At 41.1% G+C, this 16,407-nt stretch overlaps 1 protein-coding gene across 2 annotated transcripts; it reads left to right on the forward strand.

The window, feature by feature from the left end:
• The first annotated feature begins 950 nt into the window (after positions 1-950).
• On the forward strand, positions 951-14,585 carry smarcc2 (SWI/SNF related BAF chromatin remodeling complex subunit C2). Of its 2 annotated transcripts, none has more exons than XM_033627109.2 (26): positions 951-1,083; positions 2,455-2,574; positions 2,665-2,750; positions 2,890-2,971; positions 3,542-3,634; positions 3,774-3,843; positions 3,945-4,014; positions 5,052-5,127; positions 6,414-6,658; positions 6,784-6,908; positions 7,017-7,070; positions 7,975-8,012; positions 8,107-8,237; positions 8,737-8,808; positions 8,945-9,058; positions 9,214-9,367; positions 9,477-9,593; positions 9,690-9,752; positions 9,856-10,114; positions 10,269-10,430; positions 10,529-10,590; positions 10,681-10,801; positions 10,886-11,049; positions 11,149-11,283; positions 11,383-11,755; positions 13,520-14,585. In XM_033627109.2, exons 1-26 carry the CDS (start codon positions 973-975, stop codon positions 13,582-13,584), a joined length of 3,162 nt encoding a protein of 1,053 aa, XP_033483000.2. In that variant the 5' UTR covers positions 951-972; the 3' UTR covers positions 13,585-14,585. The 2 variants fall into 2 exon arrangements, with proteins under 2 accessions (XP_033483000.2, XP_033483001.2); XM_033627110.2 differs by having other exon boundaries at positions 2,896-2,971.
• Positions 14,586-16,407: the final 1,822 nt, after the last annotated feature.

The following is a 16,407-nucleotide window of genomic DNA, read 5'->3' on the forward strand; positions in this document are numbered from 1 at the left end:
GACCAGGGGAAGGCAACCTGTGGCTCCAGAGCCACGCGCGGCTCTTTAGCCCCTCTCCAGTGGCTCCCTGTGGCTTTGATTAAAAATTCTATGGACATTTTAACATTCTAATTTTCACTTATAATATTTGTAGGCCTTAAGAAAATCCTACATTCTCAAATTTTAAAACTGTGTAGCCTATACACTGATTTATTTTATTATTATTATTTTTTAAAAGTTTAACATTTCAACAACTAAAATGTTCCGTATGTTTACGGCTTCCCGCCTTTTCTCTGAATTAGAAATAAAAAAGGTAAAAGTCTCGGAGGAAAACAGGAAATGTAATAGTCGTGGACAGATTTGTTTGTTTTCACCACCAACTCTGCAAAGTTAAAGAACCAAATAATTATAAATACCATAGTAGAGTAGCCACCTTGTGGTAAAAATATTAATGAATGCTCATTTAGCCCTGTTAGTAATGTTGATATGCTAATTTAGAGTAAACAAGCTGTGTTACCTTCAGGCTCAAATATTTGTTGTGGCCCTAGACAGATTTTTGTCAGTTATTTTTGATCAAAAATGTCTCTTTTGATTGTAAAAGTTGCAGACTCCTGTCCTTAACCTTTAAGTATCTATTTACATATTCATACACCAATAATGATGATCCAGTATGACACATGATGAGTCATTTTATTCTTGATACTTTAAGTACATTTTGTTGCTAACACGTTTTTGAATGCAGGAGTTTCATTCATGTATTTTTAGAATTTGGTTGGTTTTGTTTTTAAGTAAATAACTTAACACTTCCTCCAGCCCTAGTGCATGCAGCTGCCTCTCTCTCTCTCACACACACATCATGTAGTATTTAATGGTTCTCTGTATGACTGCTCTCCCTGCTGTACACTGCCTGTTATTACAGCTACACAGCAGTTGCAGTACTGGACTCTGGCCGCCGGGCGGCAGGCGACGTCGACTAGTTGTCTGCAGTCAAAGATGGCGGTGCGGAAGAAAGACGGCGGCCCGAATGTAAAATATTTCGAAGCGTCTGATACCGTTTCTCAGTTTGATAATGTCCGCGTCTGGCTGGGAAAGAATTACAAAAAGGTACTGACCGCATGCTTTGTATCCATACACACTAAGCTCACATATTTCACCCTGAAACGTGGGCAGTTACCTATTGGGCAGAGGCAGTGACAAAGAGAGGAGGGAGGGTGCTGCTGAACGTCCAGCTGTTTGATTCACTCGAGCCGGGATACAAAAGGATGCTGAGCCAACAGCTGCAACACATGCAGCCGCGAATGGCGGTGTCCCCAGATGGTATTGTCGCTAACCCGATGCAGAAGCAGCACACAATCAGTCCTGCGGGGAGGATTTTTTGTAAAAGGGGTGACTTTAGCCGGCCGGGCAGCCAGCTAGCTAGCTAGTTAGCTAATCGGCTAACGGTAATGCAGCTCAGATCCAGATGTTGGCTCTGTGGCGCGCCGCGCTGACTGAAGCCCTGGGCCGTCTGGAATAATGCTGAGCCGTGTGCTGCTGTGTAGACCCATTGATTACCCCGAAAAACTGCATTAATTCTTTAAAAAACACGCTAATAATGAAGACTAATAAGCTATATTTACCATTTAACCTCCATATCAGATATTACCAGGCTGAATGATTAACTCACTCTGAATAATAAAGCATACAGCAATTCTCCCTCCACTTTTAGACATATGTGACCACACGCAGCACTTAGGGACTGTTACTGTACTTATCAGAGGACGGGGGAGATGGCTGAGTGGTGACTTCGTTTTGTTGCTGTTTTTGACCTTCCCTGAACCTGAGGCTACAGATAGTTTTTCCTAAAGCCTCCCTGACTGACTTGGGGAAAATGGGTGACCCTGCCTCCACCACAAATCAGTTGTTAGATTTTAAAAACGTACCCTTTGATGTGTGAAAGTTGAAATTTAGATACAAAATCCTGTAGGTAAAACAAGCCGTGTTTTTTTGCTCTTGTCATGCATGCTGGTTAGTCAATGCAAACTGTTTATTTTTAGCAAATTGTAAGTGTACATGGATAACGTGATTTTGATGAAATATCACCATTTTAACCCGAGATCTGAATATTATTTTTTTGTTTGACCCACGTAATGTGTTCAAGGATGATGTAAATTTGAAAATCCAAAGATAATTTATGATTTTACAGTTTCTGGCTACAATAAATGGTGTAGTTGGAGCATTTGGTGGGCATGTTTTCTTTAAAAAATCTGCGGTAAAATGAATACAAAATACAGCCATTAAAATTTGTATGCCCCTTCTTTAAAGCCAAAATAAAAAACACAAGTCCCTTCCCAGTGCTAAAGAAATTATTTAACATGCCTCCCCCTTTTCGCACCACCTCCTCCCCTCTCATAAATAACAAACAGTCCCTTAAATCAACACACTGTTGTTTATGTTTATGTGTCTCTGACCGTCTCTGTGTGGTTGTCCTTTCAGTACATCCAAGCCGAACCCCCCACCAACAAGTCTTTGTCCAGCCTGGTGGTCCAGCTGCTCCAGTTCCAGGAGGAGGTATTCGGTCGACATGTCAGCAACCCTCCGCTCACCAAGCTGCCGGTACATCTCCTTTATCTCTGTCATGTGCACGCATGCACATTACGTTACCCCACTGGGGCATTTAGAAACAGTTTTGTCTTGTGTCTGCAGATGAAGTGTTTCCTGGACTTCAAGTCAGGAGGGGCTCTCTGCCACATCCTGGCTGCTGCCTACAAGTTCAAGAGTGACCAAGGATGGTAGGACTTTCTTTCTAGCTGATATACATGTTCGCTAAACGTACAAACTCAAATATTATATTGTGTTATCTTAGTGATCCGAGTTGTATTTTGGCTATGTTGCTGTTTCATGTGTAACTCCAGTCTAATTTCCTGGTAGGCGCAGGTTTGACTTCCAGAATCCGTCGAGGATGGACCGAAACGTGGAGATGTTCATGACGATCGAGAAGTCCTTAGTGCAGGTGAGTTTGCCTCAGAGCTTTTCTCTATGTATGTTTGCAACACACATTACCTGGACAGCCAGAATGCAGTTATAAATGCTTCAAGCTCTAATTCTGTGAGTGTTTATTTATATTACTGTATCAAAGAAAGCATCTACAACATTCCCACAACATGCCGTAATTACATTTTTTGTTTCTAACAGATCAACAGTGAGCTCCAGCAGGAGACAAATTTCTCTTGTTTGTTTTCTGCCGCAGGCACCAGAGCTAAATGAATGCAAAGAAAACACTCTGTTGGAGAGGTTGCACGTCTCCTATGATTATTACATCATATTTGTGAAGAGACTCAGAATCAGGCTGCCTGAGCTTTAGATAGAAATAATGAAGGGCACACAGTCATGTGACTTGAACAGTAATCCTACTTAATCAGTCTTGCAGTTACACTACAAGATCATCCAGCTCTCCTCATCTGAAGCGCTCAATGACACAGACACACAGAGTTCCTGATTTAACTGAGATTATTAAAAATATAGATTTATAGCAATTTTTTTCTGCCTATTCACTCATTCACACTACATTTCGTCATTTCAGAACAACTGCCTGAGCAGACCGGTGATCTACCTGAGCTCTGACATAGAGCCAAAACTGCTGGGGAAACTGAAAGACATCATCAAAAGGCATCAGGTGTGTTTTTTGCTCTGTCCTTTTAAGTCTCAGTATTACAGACAGAAAACTGGCCTGCATGTGAGGCCATTAGTCTATTTAAAAGACATTGTACACTGTAAGCTTAACTCATATTTCCTTGTGACTTTATCTGTTGCAGGGCTCAGTAACTGAGGACAAGGCCTCCAGCTCCCATGTTGTCGTTCCTATTCCCACCAGCTTAGAGGAAGGTGAGGCTTCACACTTTGTGTCTAAGCACAGGTTTTTTTCATTGTGAATTCTGCTGCTTGAACTGGCTTTGTGCTGATGTCCTTTTTTCTTCTCTGTCCAGAGGAGTGGGTGCGTCCCGTGATGAAGAGAGATAAGCAAGTGCTGCTCCACTGGGGATATTTTCCTGACAGGTTGGTGCTGAGTTTACAGAGATATCAACACCAACACCAACATTTTACACCTAACTGTAAACTGTTTCCTCATCGTATTGTGGAATTATAACACAGTTCCCTCAGTGTAGAGGGAATCTGCTAATCTTGTTTTACTTTGACTAAACTCTACAAGCTTAAAGGGATAGCGCAGATGTTTTTAAGTGGGATTGTGTGAGGTGCTTATCCACAGACAGTATATAACATACAGTGGCCCCGGTTTGGAGAAGCAGAGTGGAGTGTGACATTGAAGCTAAGCAATCTACTGCTGTGGAGGTGTCAGCAACAAAATGTAATTTAAGAACCCTAAAAAACAAGTGTCACTCAGAAAAATCAGTTTAAGTGTACGCTTTATTTAGAATAGTTTCAGTGCTTTACCTTAATGTCAGAGAGCAATTTCCAGCAGGAAGTGAAGGCCTTTTCTCATTCTCTTTAAAGCCAGATTCCATTGAGAAAAACAATGATATAACATACAGGAGCTGCTGGTCTACCACTGCCTTGATCAGTTATTTTATTTATGTAACTGTGTGACTTTGGCATTTTAAAGGGTTAGTTTGGATTCACTTAAGTCACACAATAATACACACTAACTAAGTGATTGAAGCAGTAATAGACCAGCAGCTTCCATGTTCAGTGAGCTAAAATTACTGCTTTTGTCAATGGAGTCTGGTGGCTTTAACAAGAGCATAGATGGGGAACTGAAGCTGTCAACAACTTCCTGTCAGAATGGGCTGTCTGACAGAGAGGTAAAGCAGTGAAAATACTGTCATTATTGCATTCACTTAAACTGATACTGATTTTTTAATATAGTTCAAATACATTTAGTTGCTGACTCCTCCTCAGCAGTACAATGCCAACTGACATCTACTGTATGTAATACACTGACTATGGATAAGTACACAATACAACCCCACTTCAAAAAATTCAAACTATCCCTTTAAGTTACACATTTGTCTACTTGAGATGTTTTTGCAAGCCCCAACTTGTGATCTCTCTCCTGCTATGACCTTTGACCTTAGTTATGACACCTGGATCCCAGCCAGTGAGATCGAGGCTGCTGTGGAGGATCCTCCCAGCCCAGAAAAGCCCCGAAAGGTATTTCATTTCTACTGACTTATTCTTTGTTTTTTCCCCTTATTGCCTCTCTTTTTGTTTTGTCACCCATTCCCATTTTTAAAAAAATGTCCTTTATGCTTTCTTCTATCTAACATTTTCAACAAATCCCTTTTTAATATCTGCTTACATCTCCCCCAGTTTAATTTAACATATTTCACACTATTCAACTACATCATATATATACAGTGTATGTGTTGTATCTGATTGTTCCTGATCTTTATTGAGCCTAAGTGACATTTAGAATGAGTGACATATTTAAATAAATCACATTTACTTTGTTTTTGAGTGCATGATGCATGGTTACATTAGATGGGAAATTATAGATGCCTGTGCTCCATTTTATGTGCATGATTTTTGGAAAACGTCTTTACGTGGGCTGTAATTTAAAATGGAAGTCTTGAGTCTTTAATGATGGAAGTTAATTTTATGTGTCTCAGCCTCTTCGTCATTACACAAACCTGTCAGGGGACTGTGTACACAGAGATGATAGCTCCCTGGCTTGGCAGCAGCACTCTCACTCTCTGTGCAAAACATCCAAGAATGAGGTGCTGTGGCAAATTGGCACTTGGAGCAACAAAGCTTACTCTGGCACTTGGCTGAACCATAAATTCAAAGCACTGTCGGAAGCTCCTATTGTGTATTCAGAGCATCACTCGCTCAAGGCGTTCAGTGCTCACTACGACATGATAGTAGGAGCAGTGAAGCGTCCAAATGTTTGGAGCTGTATTCACACAAAAATCAGCACACTCGGTTAGGTTGCTATCGAGAACCCTGTTTCTGTTTACCCACAGTGGTTATGTTTTCTCTAGACCACAACTTCAGAGTGACGTAATCAAGATTAATTGCATTTGTCTTCAATCAGCGACTGCTCCTGCAGTGTGCTGGCATACTGTATTTAAATCTTAGAAATGTTTTGACATGAAAAAAATGAAAACTTCCTTTGAAGATTAACAGATTTATTTTCTTTTTAAGCCAGCTTTATTTGCCCAACAGTAGATTTTAAGCCACAAAACCAACATAGGATCCAGAAAACACCCCCACTAATGTTCTTAGCTACCTCTGCTGTGGATCCACATAAAGAATTTTTAATTTAATTTCTAGACATTTCTAAATTGTGGCATGTTGAAATTGACTGTTGCTGATTTCTAGAAGATGTAGCTAAGAAAATGTGCAACACTGCCTGGTTGAACTGTGGAATAAGTTGGTGACATTTCACTCAGGCATATTTCAGTATTGGTTATACAGCGTATGATCTCTGTTCACAGGTTCATGCCAAGTGGATTTTAGACCTGGACCAATATAATGAGTGGATGAATGAGGAGGACTATGAAGTGGGAGAGGGCTGCCCTAAAAGGAAGAGGATCTCAGCCAAGACCCTGACAGATGAGGTGACCACGCCTGACGAGCGGAGGGACAAGAAGCCTGGCAGTGCCAAGAAGAGGAAGAGGTCGCCGTCGCCCTCCCCGACCCCTCCGCCTCAGGAGAGCAAGAAGAAGAATACCAAAAAAGGGTCAGTGACCAGACGTCTTTATGTAATGATGCCACACTCATTTGCTTTTAAAGAATGTAGAACCAGCTGTATCAGAGACATTATGCAGTATCATTAAATAACATCCATTTTGTGTGTGTGGACAGGCCAACGACCCCATACACCAAGTCTAAACGGGGCCAAAGGGAGGAGGAACAGGAGGATCTTAGTAAAGACTTGGATGAAGCGTCACCTGTTCCAGCATCTGAAGAGGGAAACCCACCTAAGACAAGTACACATTTGTTTAGAATATACAAAAAATAAGCATATATGACCATTAAAGATAAACTCAGTTGTCACCTTCAAGACTTTAAAGTAGTCTGTTACTGCCTCTTTGCAGATAACACCAAGAAGGACTCTGATTCAACTCCAGTCAAGGGAGGAACAGATATGGGTGAGCAGAACGTATTTATGTGTTGCCTCCAACATGGCCACTAGTCCCTACTTTCACAAGAAAATGGGCCCTTTCTTAAACAGGTAGTCTCTTTGAGATCGGAATTTCTTTTTCAAGAGAGACCTGTACACAAAAATAACACATGCACACACCTGCACACAATATTGTGATTTAAAGTACATGTGTACAACCTTTTAAAAAGTTCAGGGGGAATAAGAGAATAACTTATATGTTTTTGGAGCTCATTCTGTAACTAATGTTAAGATGTCTCTCTGTATTCAAATGCAGTCAGAGAGCAGAGGTAACCAGGCAGTTTTTGCAGTAAAGCTTTATAAATAAACAACATACAATACTCCTCCCTTGTGTTTGTTAAGGAGAGCCACCCCAACTTTTCATATCAGAAGCAATGGTGAGTGACAGATGTATCACCTGTGATGAAGCACTGTGATACACTGAGGCTTTAAGGTGGAGGGAGAATCGTGCATATAGAAAAATTATAAGCGTAATCAAGCACAGACGTAAATGTAGACTGTACAATCGTCTTTCGACGAGCAGAAGAGAAACATGATCTGCGTTGATGCATGTAAACAGTGGGAAATCAAGAGTAATCTTCTCTGACTTGTTAATGATATCAGGTTTGGGTCATTAATGTATTACTTAATTGTGGTTCTGTTTGTTATTTTTCATAAAATAGCACTTTTTTTTTCACATGACTGTTATCACTCCCAACATGGAGGAAAAATAAACACTCCCAACTGCAAATAAATTCTCTATTCATCCTTGTTGTTAATCTAGTGACACTTAATTTTGTATTCAGTGTGTTCTCACTGAAAACTAATTTTCTGACAGTGTTACCTGCTCTTCCATTTTATATTCACTTCCTGTTGTTTTGTGATTTGAGCAGATGAGCAAGAGGATGAGTCCATGGAAACAACAGGCAAGGTAAGGCAGTTTGTAAGAGTGCAAGAAAACATGGGAACAGTGAGGACAGTAAACATGCGTATCTTCATGAGTGCGTGTACTCGTGTTTAAACAGGAGGAGGAGGAAGGCTCTCCGAGCGTGAAGGGTGAACCGGTGAAAAGCTCGGACCTTCACGAGGACAACGTGACCGAGCAGACTCATCACATTATCATTCCGAGCTATGCTGCCTGGTTCGACTACAACAGGTAGGTAACTGAATTTACAGATGTCTGCCATGTATTTATAGATTCAGACACTTGAAAAGTACGAAAAAACTGAGACTGTGGGGGTGAAATCTAGAGCTAAACGATTGGAGTAATTTTGCTGATTCCAGCTTCTTAAATGTGAATATTGATGTATTTTTTATTTACTCTATGACAATAAACTCAATGTCTTTGGGTTGTGGACAAAATAAGACATTTGGGGACATCATGTTGGGCTTTGGAAACACTGGCTGACTTTTTCTACCGTTTTATAGACTGAACAACTCATTGATGAATCAAGAAATAACTGACAGATAAATCGACAGTGAAAATAATCGTTAGTTGCAACCCTTGTAAAATCATTTGGTGTGAATTTAGTTGAGATGAAAACCAGTAGTCTCAGCCTTAGAGAGCATGAGACGTGACTCAAAAAGCCCGAAGTGAGTCATTCAGATGAATTTCAGCTGTGAGTACTCACAAAGTCGTAATTGTTTCCCCCCAGTGTTCATGCCATCGAGCGCAGAGCCCTGCCCGAGTTTTTCAATGGGAAAAACAAATCCAAAACACCAGAGATGTGAGTATTTGATCTGCACACAAAACAATATCAGTTTTTTTATTACACTGACACAAATGTAAAAAGTAAATACACCTGGTACAACATCAGGTCTTAGTTGAAGTATCTCACTTTTCTTTGCATCTTCTTCTTTCAGTTATCTGGCGTACAGGAACTTCATGATCGACACCTACCGGCTCAACCCTCAGGAGTATCTGACGTCCACCGCCTGTCGCAGGAACCTGGCAGGAGATGTGTGTGCAATCATGAGGTAGGTGGAGACTACATTTAAAATTTTCTACACAATCCAGAGTTTAACTGCCAGATTTTTGCCAATACACAACACTTACTAGCTACACAGTCACTTGCTTTAGTCCAGCTGCTGTCAGTGTGGTATACACCGTGCTTCTTCTTCTTCTGCTGCAGAGTCCACGCCTTCCTGGAGCAGTGGGGCCTGATTAACTACCAGGTGGACTCTGAGAGCAGACCCACACCCATGGGTCCCCCGCCGACCTCTCACTTCCACGTCCTAGCAGACACTCCCTCCAGTCTGGTGCCCCTGCAGCCCAAGACGGCCCAGGTGAACATACACTCAAACACACACACACATACACACACACACACACACACACATCCACACACATTCTAGGTTATTTCCAATGTGTCCCCCTGTCACTGTGTATCTGCAGACCCCTGCCACCCAGCAGATGATGTCCTTCCCAGATAAAGTGAAGGAGAAACCAGCAGATCTGCAAAACTTTGGGCTGCGGACTGACATGTACAGCAAGAAGACTGGCTCTACAAAGGTACAAGTCTAAGAGGATGCATGACAGAATGATGCTTTTGCTGTGATTTACATTGATGTGACATATTAACAAAGTGTTGGTGATATTTGTGCACAGAGCAAGAGTACAGCGAGCTCTATGAGGGAGTGGACAGAACAAGAAACACTACTACTACTTGAGGTACAAATTATCTTTAATATCAGTTGATCAGATAATTCCTGTTGTAAATGTGAAAATAAGAACGTAGAAATGCAGATGTAAATGTTGCCCTCACTTCCGTCAGGGGTTGGAGATGTACAAGGATGACTGGAACAAGGTTTCAGAACATGTGGGCAGCCGTACGCAGGACGAGTGCATCCTGCACTTCCTGCGGCTGCCCATTGAAGACCCTTACTTGGAGGACCACTCTTCATCTTTGGGACCACTGGCCTACCAGCCGGTACCTTTCAGCCAGGCAGGAAACCCCGTCATGAGCACAGTGGCCTTCCTCGCCTCTGTCGTCGACCCACGAGTGGCCTCAGCTGCGGCCAAATCTGCTCTGGGTGAGAAGGAACTTATTTTGACTTGAATAATTAAATGTTTTAATCATAAATTTGAATTGAAATCCTTCTGGTCATTATTAATCACTCATTAGTCATCCCCAAATCTGTATTTTGCTTTACATCAATAACCTTGATCTTTGTTTGCTCCTCTCAGAGGAGTTTTCTCGTATGAAGGAGGAGGTTCCTGCAGCGCTTGTCGAGGCTCATGTACGGCGGGTGGAGGAGGCAGCAAGGGTCAGTGGCCGACAGGACCCGCTGTATGGCCTGGAGGGTAGTGGCATCGCAGGCACTGGCCTGGAGGAGGGAGAGAGACCTGGTAGGATGGACACACACACATACAGCGTGCATAATAACAAGAAAAAAAACCTTCACACTTTGGACAGAAAAAGATAAAGTGACTTGTCTTCTCTCTAGATGAAAGCAGTGATGAAAGCAAGAGTGACAGCCAATCAGGCGAAGAGAAGAGGGAAGCCAAGGTATGACGCATGTTGAACATAATATAATGTTTCTGATTTGCGAGTGATTTGCTGCAAAGCTCATTGTGCTGTGTTTGCTTTCCTGTACAGGACAGCAAAGATGGAGCGACTGAGGAAGAGGAGAAGCAGACAGAGAATGGGAAGAAGGAAGAAGAAAGAGGAAGAGACCAAGAAGGAGAGAGAGATGCAGACAAAACAGAGTCCGAGATGGGTACGAAAATGCACCTCAGTCAGATACAGGAAATACAGTGTTGTTGCCACAGGTGAAAAAAATGAACCTTTTCTTTTCTCGCAGGCGACGGGGAGAAGGAGAAGGATGGAAAAGAGGGAACAGAGGAAGGACAAAGAGAAGCAGAGAGTGAAGGAGAGAGGAAAGCGAAGGTGGAGCGGGATGTGGGAGAGGGAAATCTGGCCACTGCTGCTGCGTCTGCGCTCGCTGCTGCTGCTGTTAAAGCCAAGGTAAAGTTAATTATCACCAGGTCTCGACTTGCTGCACCCTTCGTCACCTTTTTTTTTACATTTTCTCTAATCTAAGTTTCTCCTTCACTTCCTGCGTAGCACCTGGCTGCAGTGGAAGAGAGGAAGATCAAATCCCTTGTTGCTCTGCTGGTGGAGACCCAAATGAAGAAGCTGGAGATTAAACTGCGACACTTTGAAGAACTGGAAACCATCATGGACAGAGAGAGGGAGGCTGTGAGTGAAGGATTCTGGGATGTGTAGTATATGAAGACAGTAGTCAACCTAACTGCAGTACAATACCTTTAACTTTTTATTTTGTGTGTGTGTGTGTAGTTGGAGTACCAGCGTCAGCAGCTGCTGGCTGACCGTCAGTCCTTCCACATGGAGCAGTTGAAATACGCCGAGATGAGGGCCCGCCAGCAGCACTTCCAGCAGATCCAGCACCAGCAGCACAGCCAGGCTGGGGGCCCTCATGCCAACCAGGCCGCCTCAGCCCCGCCGCCCCAGGGCCCGACTGCAAGTCAACAAGCTCCCAGCACACCAGCGCCACAGCCGGCCCCCAGTCCCGCGCCCCCAGCCTCAGCTTCTGCCCCAGCCCCTGAGTCCCAACCTTCTCAGGGCGCTCACACCTCGCCGCCCTGCCCTCCAGGCACCACCCCAGCAGCCCACTCCAGCTCCAGCTCCAGCACTACTCCTGTACTCCACGGTGAGCTCTAATTTAAAGCTTTAATAGGCTTTAATAGACTGTCTGATGAATGTTGTAGACAACCAAATAAGCAGATAGACAGTGTGCTTCTTACTGCAGGTACATAATTCTCAGGCTTTCCTAATGAACAATGAATTTTTTTGACAGCCATTATAAAACAGCTCAAGTCACTACCTTAATAATTAGCAAATTGAGAGTTGAATATCTCATATGTGCTTTCCACGGTTTCATGATAGTTGTGAAATGTACACAGTGCTGCAACTTTATATGCAATTACATATTAATGAAATGATACAAGTGAAGACCAATATTCCAGTTTGTGTTGATAGAAAGCAGAAATTAGTTTCAGTGCAGGATCAGAGTTTTTATAATTAACTAACCAACTAACACTAAACTAAAAACTAAAACTAGGTGTGAAAACGCATTTAAGTGAATGGAATAAAAATGAAAAACTAGACTTTAGAGAAAAAACTAATTGAAATGATATTGTTTTCTTACAAAACTCAATAAAATAAAATGAAAATATACAGGAAATGTCTTTAGTTTTAGTCTTTGCCATTTTGTTTAAATTTACCAACACAGTGAGCATGAAGAGGCATTGGTGCATACGTCTAGACTGTGAGTCAACTGCCTTCACACAGTGTTTGTGTTGTAACACCTATTCTGGACTTCTTAAATCTTGCCCATGACAGATATTCCCCATATCATAGAAAAAAATAAAAGAAAATTAATCAAATTAATCAAACTAATAAAAAATAAACTAAAACTGCACATTTTTAAACAATAAAAACTAAGCTGAACTATAAAAACGCTGTGCAACACTGCAATATTTGCAGTTATTTTCATTCTCAGTTAATCTATTAGTTATTTTTGCAGTTACAAATGTATCAGAAAATGGTGAAATATCCCAAACTGGCATCTTTAAAAAGCTTGTTTTATCTATATCTTCAAGGTACAGGGATATAAAAATGAGGAAAAGTGGGAAAACCTCAAATATGAGAAGCTTGAATGAGAAAATTTGCTTTAGAAATGACTTAATCGTTTAAGGCACTGGTTGCCAACTGGTCCAGCCACAGAGCTTTTATTTTGAAGTGCTGGTCCGGCCACTGGGTCCAGATTTGTCCACTGTCATTAGTTTGAGGTCCACACAGATTAAAATATGTAGCGTCAAACTTGACCATGTTGTTGAGCTAGTTTGCTGTCTCTGTTAAGTAGCTGTCTGTTATTCACTCACTCTTCAGCAGGAAATGACACTTCAAAATAAAAGCTCTGTGTTGGATATTCACTGTACATATAAATAAAGTGTGTTTTTCACAAACTCGTCACACTTGTGAGTCACATGTGGTCCATTCAGAATGGACCCGTGACCCACTTTTGGACCGTGACACACCAGTTGGGAACTACTAGTAAGACATTATCAAAATGGTTGATTCATTTTCTGACAGTCAACAAATCCATTAGTTTAATCAACTTTAGCGGCGTTTTTTTAATACATGTCATACATTAATTACATATATTTGTCTGCTGTTTTTTTCTTTCCATTATCAAATAATTAAAGGAATATTATGTGGGTGGGTGCCCCTTAGTCCCATGTAAGAGACGAAATTCTTGAGGATATTATGAACTTTATTTGAACTATTTGTCCTGTTAACAGAAATTTTACTTGAGCACCCAAAGCAAGGAGAACATTTTATAGAGATGTGTCAAGAAGTTGTTAATATAATGTGAACACAGTTGTGTTTCCTTGTCCCCCCCGACTCACAGAGCCCAACGCCCCTCTTCCCGGGGACACACTCCACCCCTCAGCTCCAGTCCCACCTCCACAGTGAGAGAAAATTACATTGCCTGAGAATCTGAATGACTCTGACCACTCTGAATCCTGCCTGTATCATCTGAAATGAAGAAGTCATAAACCGAAGGAAGAGAACTCATTTTACATGTTCAGCTCTTTTTGTTTGTTTGTTTGTTTTTTCCAACAGGACAATTGATGCGAGAAAGAAATAACGATTATGTCTAAATCAAACCAGCTCTACTCTGACTGTTGAAAAAAGAAGTCCCTTTTAAATTGAATCTGCCTATGAAGAAAAATGTTCCTTCAAACAGAAGCTGTTCATCCTGCGTGCGGTCGATCAGACTGCAACATCTCACTTCATAGTTTTCAGCTAAACACCAGAGACGTGGTGAACTGAGAGGGTCTCACCAACATGCTGCCGCTCGACGAGAAGAAGAGAAAAGACTCATCTTGTGTTTTTAGTGTTTCGGAAATTGTTGCATATATTCGCTGCAGCAGTTTGTCACAGCTCGTGGAGTCTTGTGCTTCACAGTCTCTCCAGAGTCCCCCCCTCGTACTGTAGGTACTAATTAAAATATATGTAAGACAAAATGCACTTTTGACATGTTTCCCAAGGTCTCATCAAAAGACTTGAAGCATCCATGAAATTGAACTTTAGCACTTATATATCGACCTTTTGTTGTCTTAAATGCTTTTTCACGCTGAAGGTTTTGGAAACTTGATTGGGAATGTTACTTTTTTCCTTTATTTTTATTTGCATTACATGGACAAACGGTCACTCTACAGGGTCTGGCCTGAAGGTCACATGTCTAAAACAAACATCTCTCTCTGGAGAAATGTCTGTAATGAATGAAAACAAATCAGAAGCCGGTTTGAAATTAAGTTGGTTTGGATGCAGTTTGAGACAATGTACTGTAAACTGGATTTCCTGTTACAAACACACCCTCGTGTTGCCCTGTAATAATAATATTTGAAAGTACTGACAGCATGAGATCCTGAAAAGACCTCTCTTTTATTATTTCTCAATAATGTCCCTCCTTTTGACAGCACTTAGAGGAAAAACATGTCGGTGAGGAGCTTCATGTTTTTCACATCTGGATGAACTCAGAGCATCCAGGTTGTAGTTTTTGTGAGGAATGTAGTTTTATCTGAAAGTCTGGGAGTACTAATTCTATCAGCGACCGCTTAAGTGTTTTATTCATAATATGACTTTGTGTTGATTGCTAAACCAAAATGTTTTTATAGTCATGTTTATCTCACATTTATTCAGTGAGTTTTATTGTGGTTGCTTGGGAAGTGAAAAGGATTTTTTTTTTTTTTTTAAGCAGCTTGTTTTTTCGCTGGTGCATTTCAAGTTACACGTGGAAGAAATGTGAATGCTGTCAAAAAAAAACAAGGGAGCTCGCACCTTAAACAGCTGACAATGGAGAATTGTGTCCTTAATATCTGCAACAATATCCTCACTTTTTATCCTATCGATTTTTATATTTTTTACTGTCCGTTTTTTCCATCTTCTTTCTTTGATATGTCGACATTGTACCTGTATATTATTACCTTTGTAGCCTATATTTACCCTCTCCACTGTTGTGTATGGATCAGGCAGGTCTGCCGGGCCTGTCTTGAGATGTGACTGTGCGCATGTGTGTATGTGAACGCATGCCATTAAGATCTGTAAACCACATTACCGTTCAGTTTTATTTCCAGTGCCATTTGTCGTGTGTCACAGAGTTTGACGAAACTCAAAAAAAATAACATGCTTCGTTCCGCACACGACACATCACGTCAGTGTCATGAAATATAGTCCAGTCAGATGGTGAAACTTTACAGTTGATGTCCGTCAAGCCAGTATTGCAGACCTCACCACAGCCGTGAGCATAAATGGACTTCTTTTATCTGTGTTATAACTACATTGTGTGGATTTTGTGGTATGAAATAAGTGTATGTTAAGTTTCTGTATGTTTTTCACTATGCTGAAGGTAGCAGCAATTGCATTGATTATTATACAGTAGAAATCAATTTTTCCTCCGTAAATCATCACATTCGTGCTGACAGTTACTCTGGCAGTTTGTATTAAAAGAAAGAAGGCAAAGCAAAAGAGGTTCAGGTTTTAATTACAAAATGTTGGGGAAAAAATAAAGATGTGAAGAGGAAGTCGCTGTGTGGAGTGGTGTGTTTTTTGTCTGTAACCTCACAGACTCTTTATCTATTTATTTTACCTTTATTTTCCCAGGAAGTCCCATTGAGATTGAAAGTCTCTTTTACAAGAGAGACCTTGCCAAGGTAGCAGCCAATCAAAACATTAAAATGAATAATAAACTACTTTGCAGGTTAATCAGGATGCTGAAGAAGAGAATTAATGATGTATCACACAACTGATGTTGATATGAAATCTCTCCATTGACAACCAACTGTAGACTTCAAGACTCTTTTTTTTTTTTGCTAATAAATGTTTACAGACAACAGGCCTTAATCCACAGAGGACATGTTTGACATGTCACAGCAGGAAAAACAGATAAATAAGTTAATGATTGAGTTGATGGCCCTTATGTGAATGCTGGCTCACTGTCACACAGTATAACGAAGCTTATGACTGAATCAAAGTCCTGTAGGTGCTCAGAATCATGCAAAGTTCACACATACTAACCAGTTTCCAACTGCTGGTGAGGACCATGAGATACACTCAAAAGCTCCAGAACACTCAAGTAAGTGGGCCTTGAGTTCAGATTGTTTTGTCAAGCTGTTAATCTGCTTTTTATCACGGTTTAATGTTGATTTAAGACATTGTATTTAAATGATGACTCTTTTTTTCTTCATTTTTGCTGGGTATAGACATTTCAGTCAATATAGAGCACTTAATCCA

The sequence above is a fragment of the Epinephelus lanceolatus genome, chromosome 1 (assembly GCF_041903045.1).
Source record: "Epinephelus lanceolatus isolate andai-2023 chromosome 1, ASM4190304v1, whole genome shotgun sequence".
NCBI classification, from domain to species: domain Eukaryota; kingdom Metazoa; phylum Chordata; class Actinopteri; order Perciformes; family Serranidae; genus Epinephelus; species Epinephelus lanceolatus.

Bases quoted from the DNA above. Each gene is read 5' to 3' on its own strand.
- smarcc2 (XM_033627109.2), top strand. From the start codon at position 973: ATGGCGGTGCGGAAGAAAGACGGCGGCCCGAATGTAAAATATTTCGAA. The intron at 3,635-3,773 runs GTGTGTTTTTTG...TATCTGTTGCAG, and splicing joins ACATCATCAAAAGGCATCAG to GGCTCAGTAACTGAGGACAA. The intron at 9,059-9,213 runs GTAGGTGGAGAC...CTTCTGCTGCAG, and splicing joins GATGTGTGTGCAATCATGAG to AGTCCACGCCTTCCTGGAGC.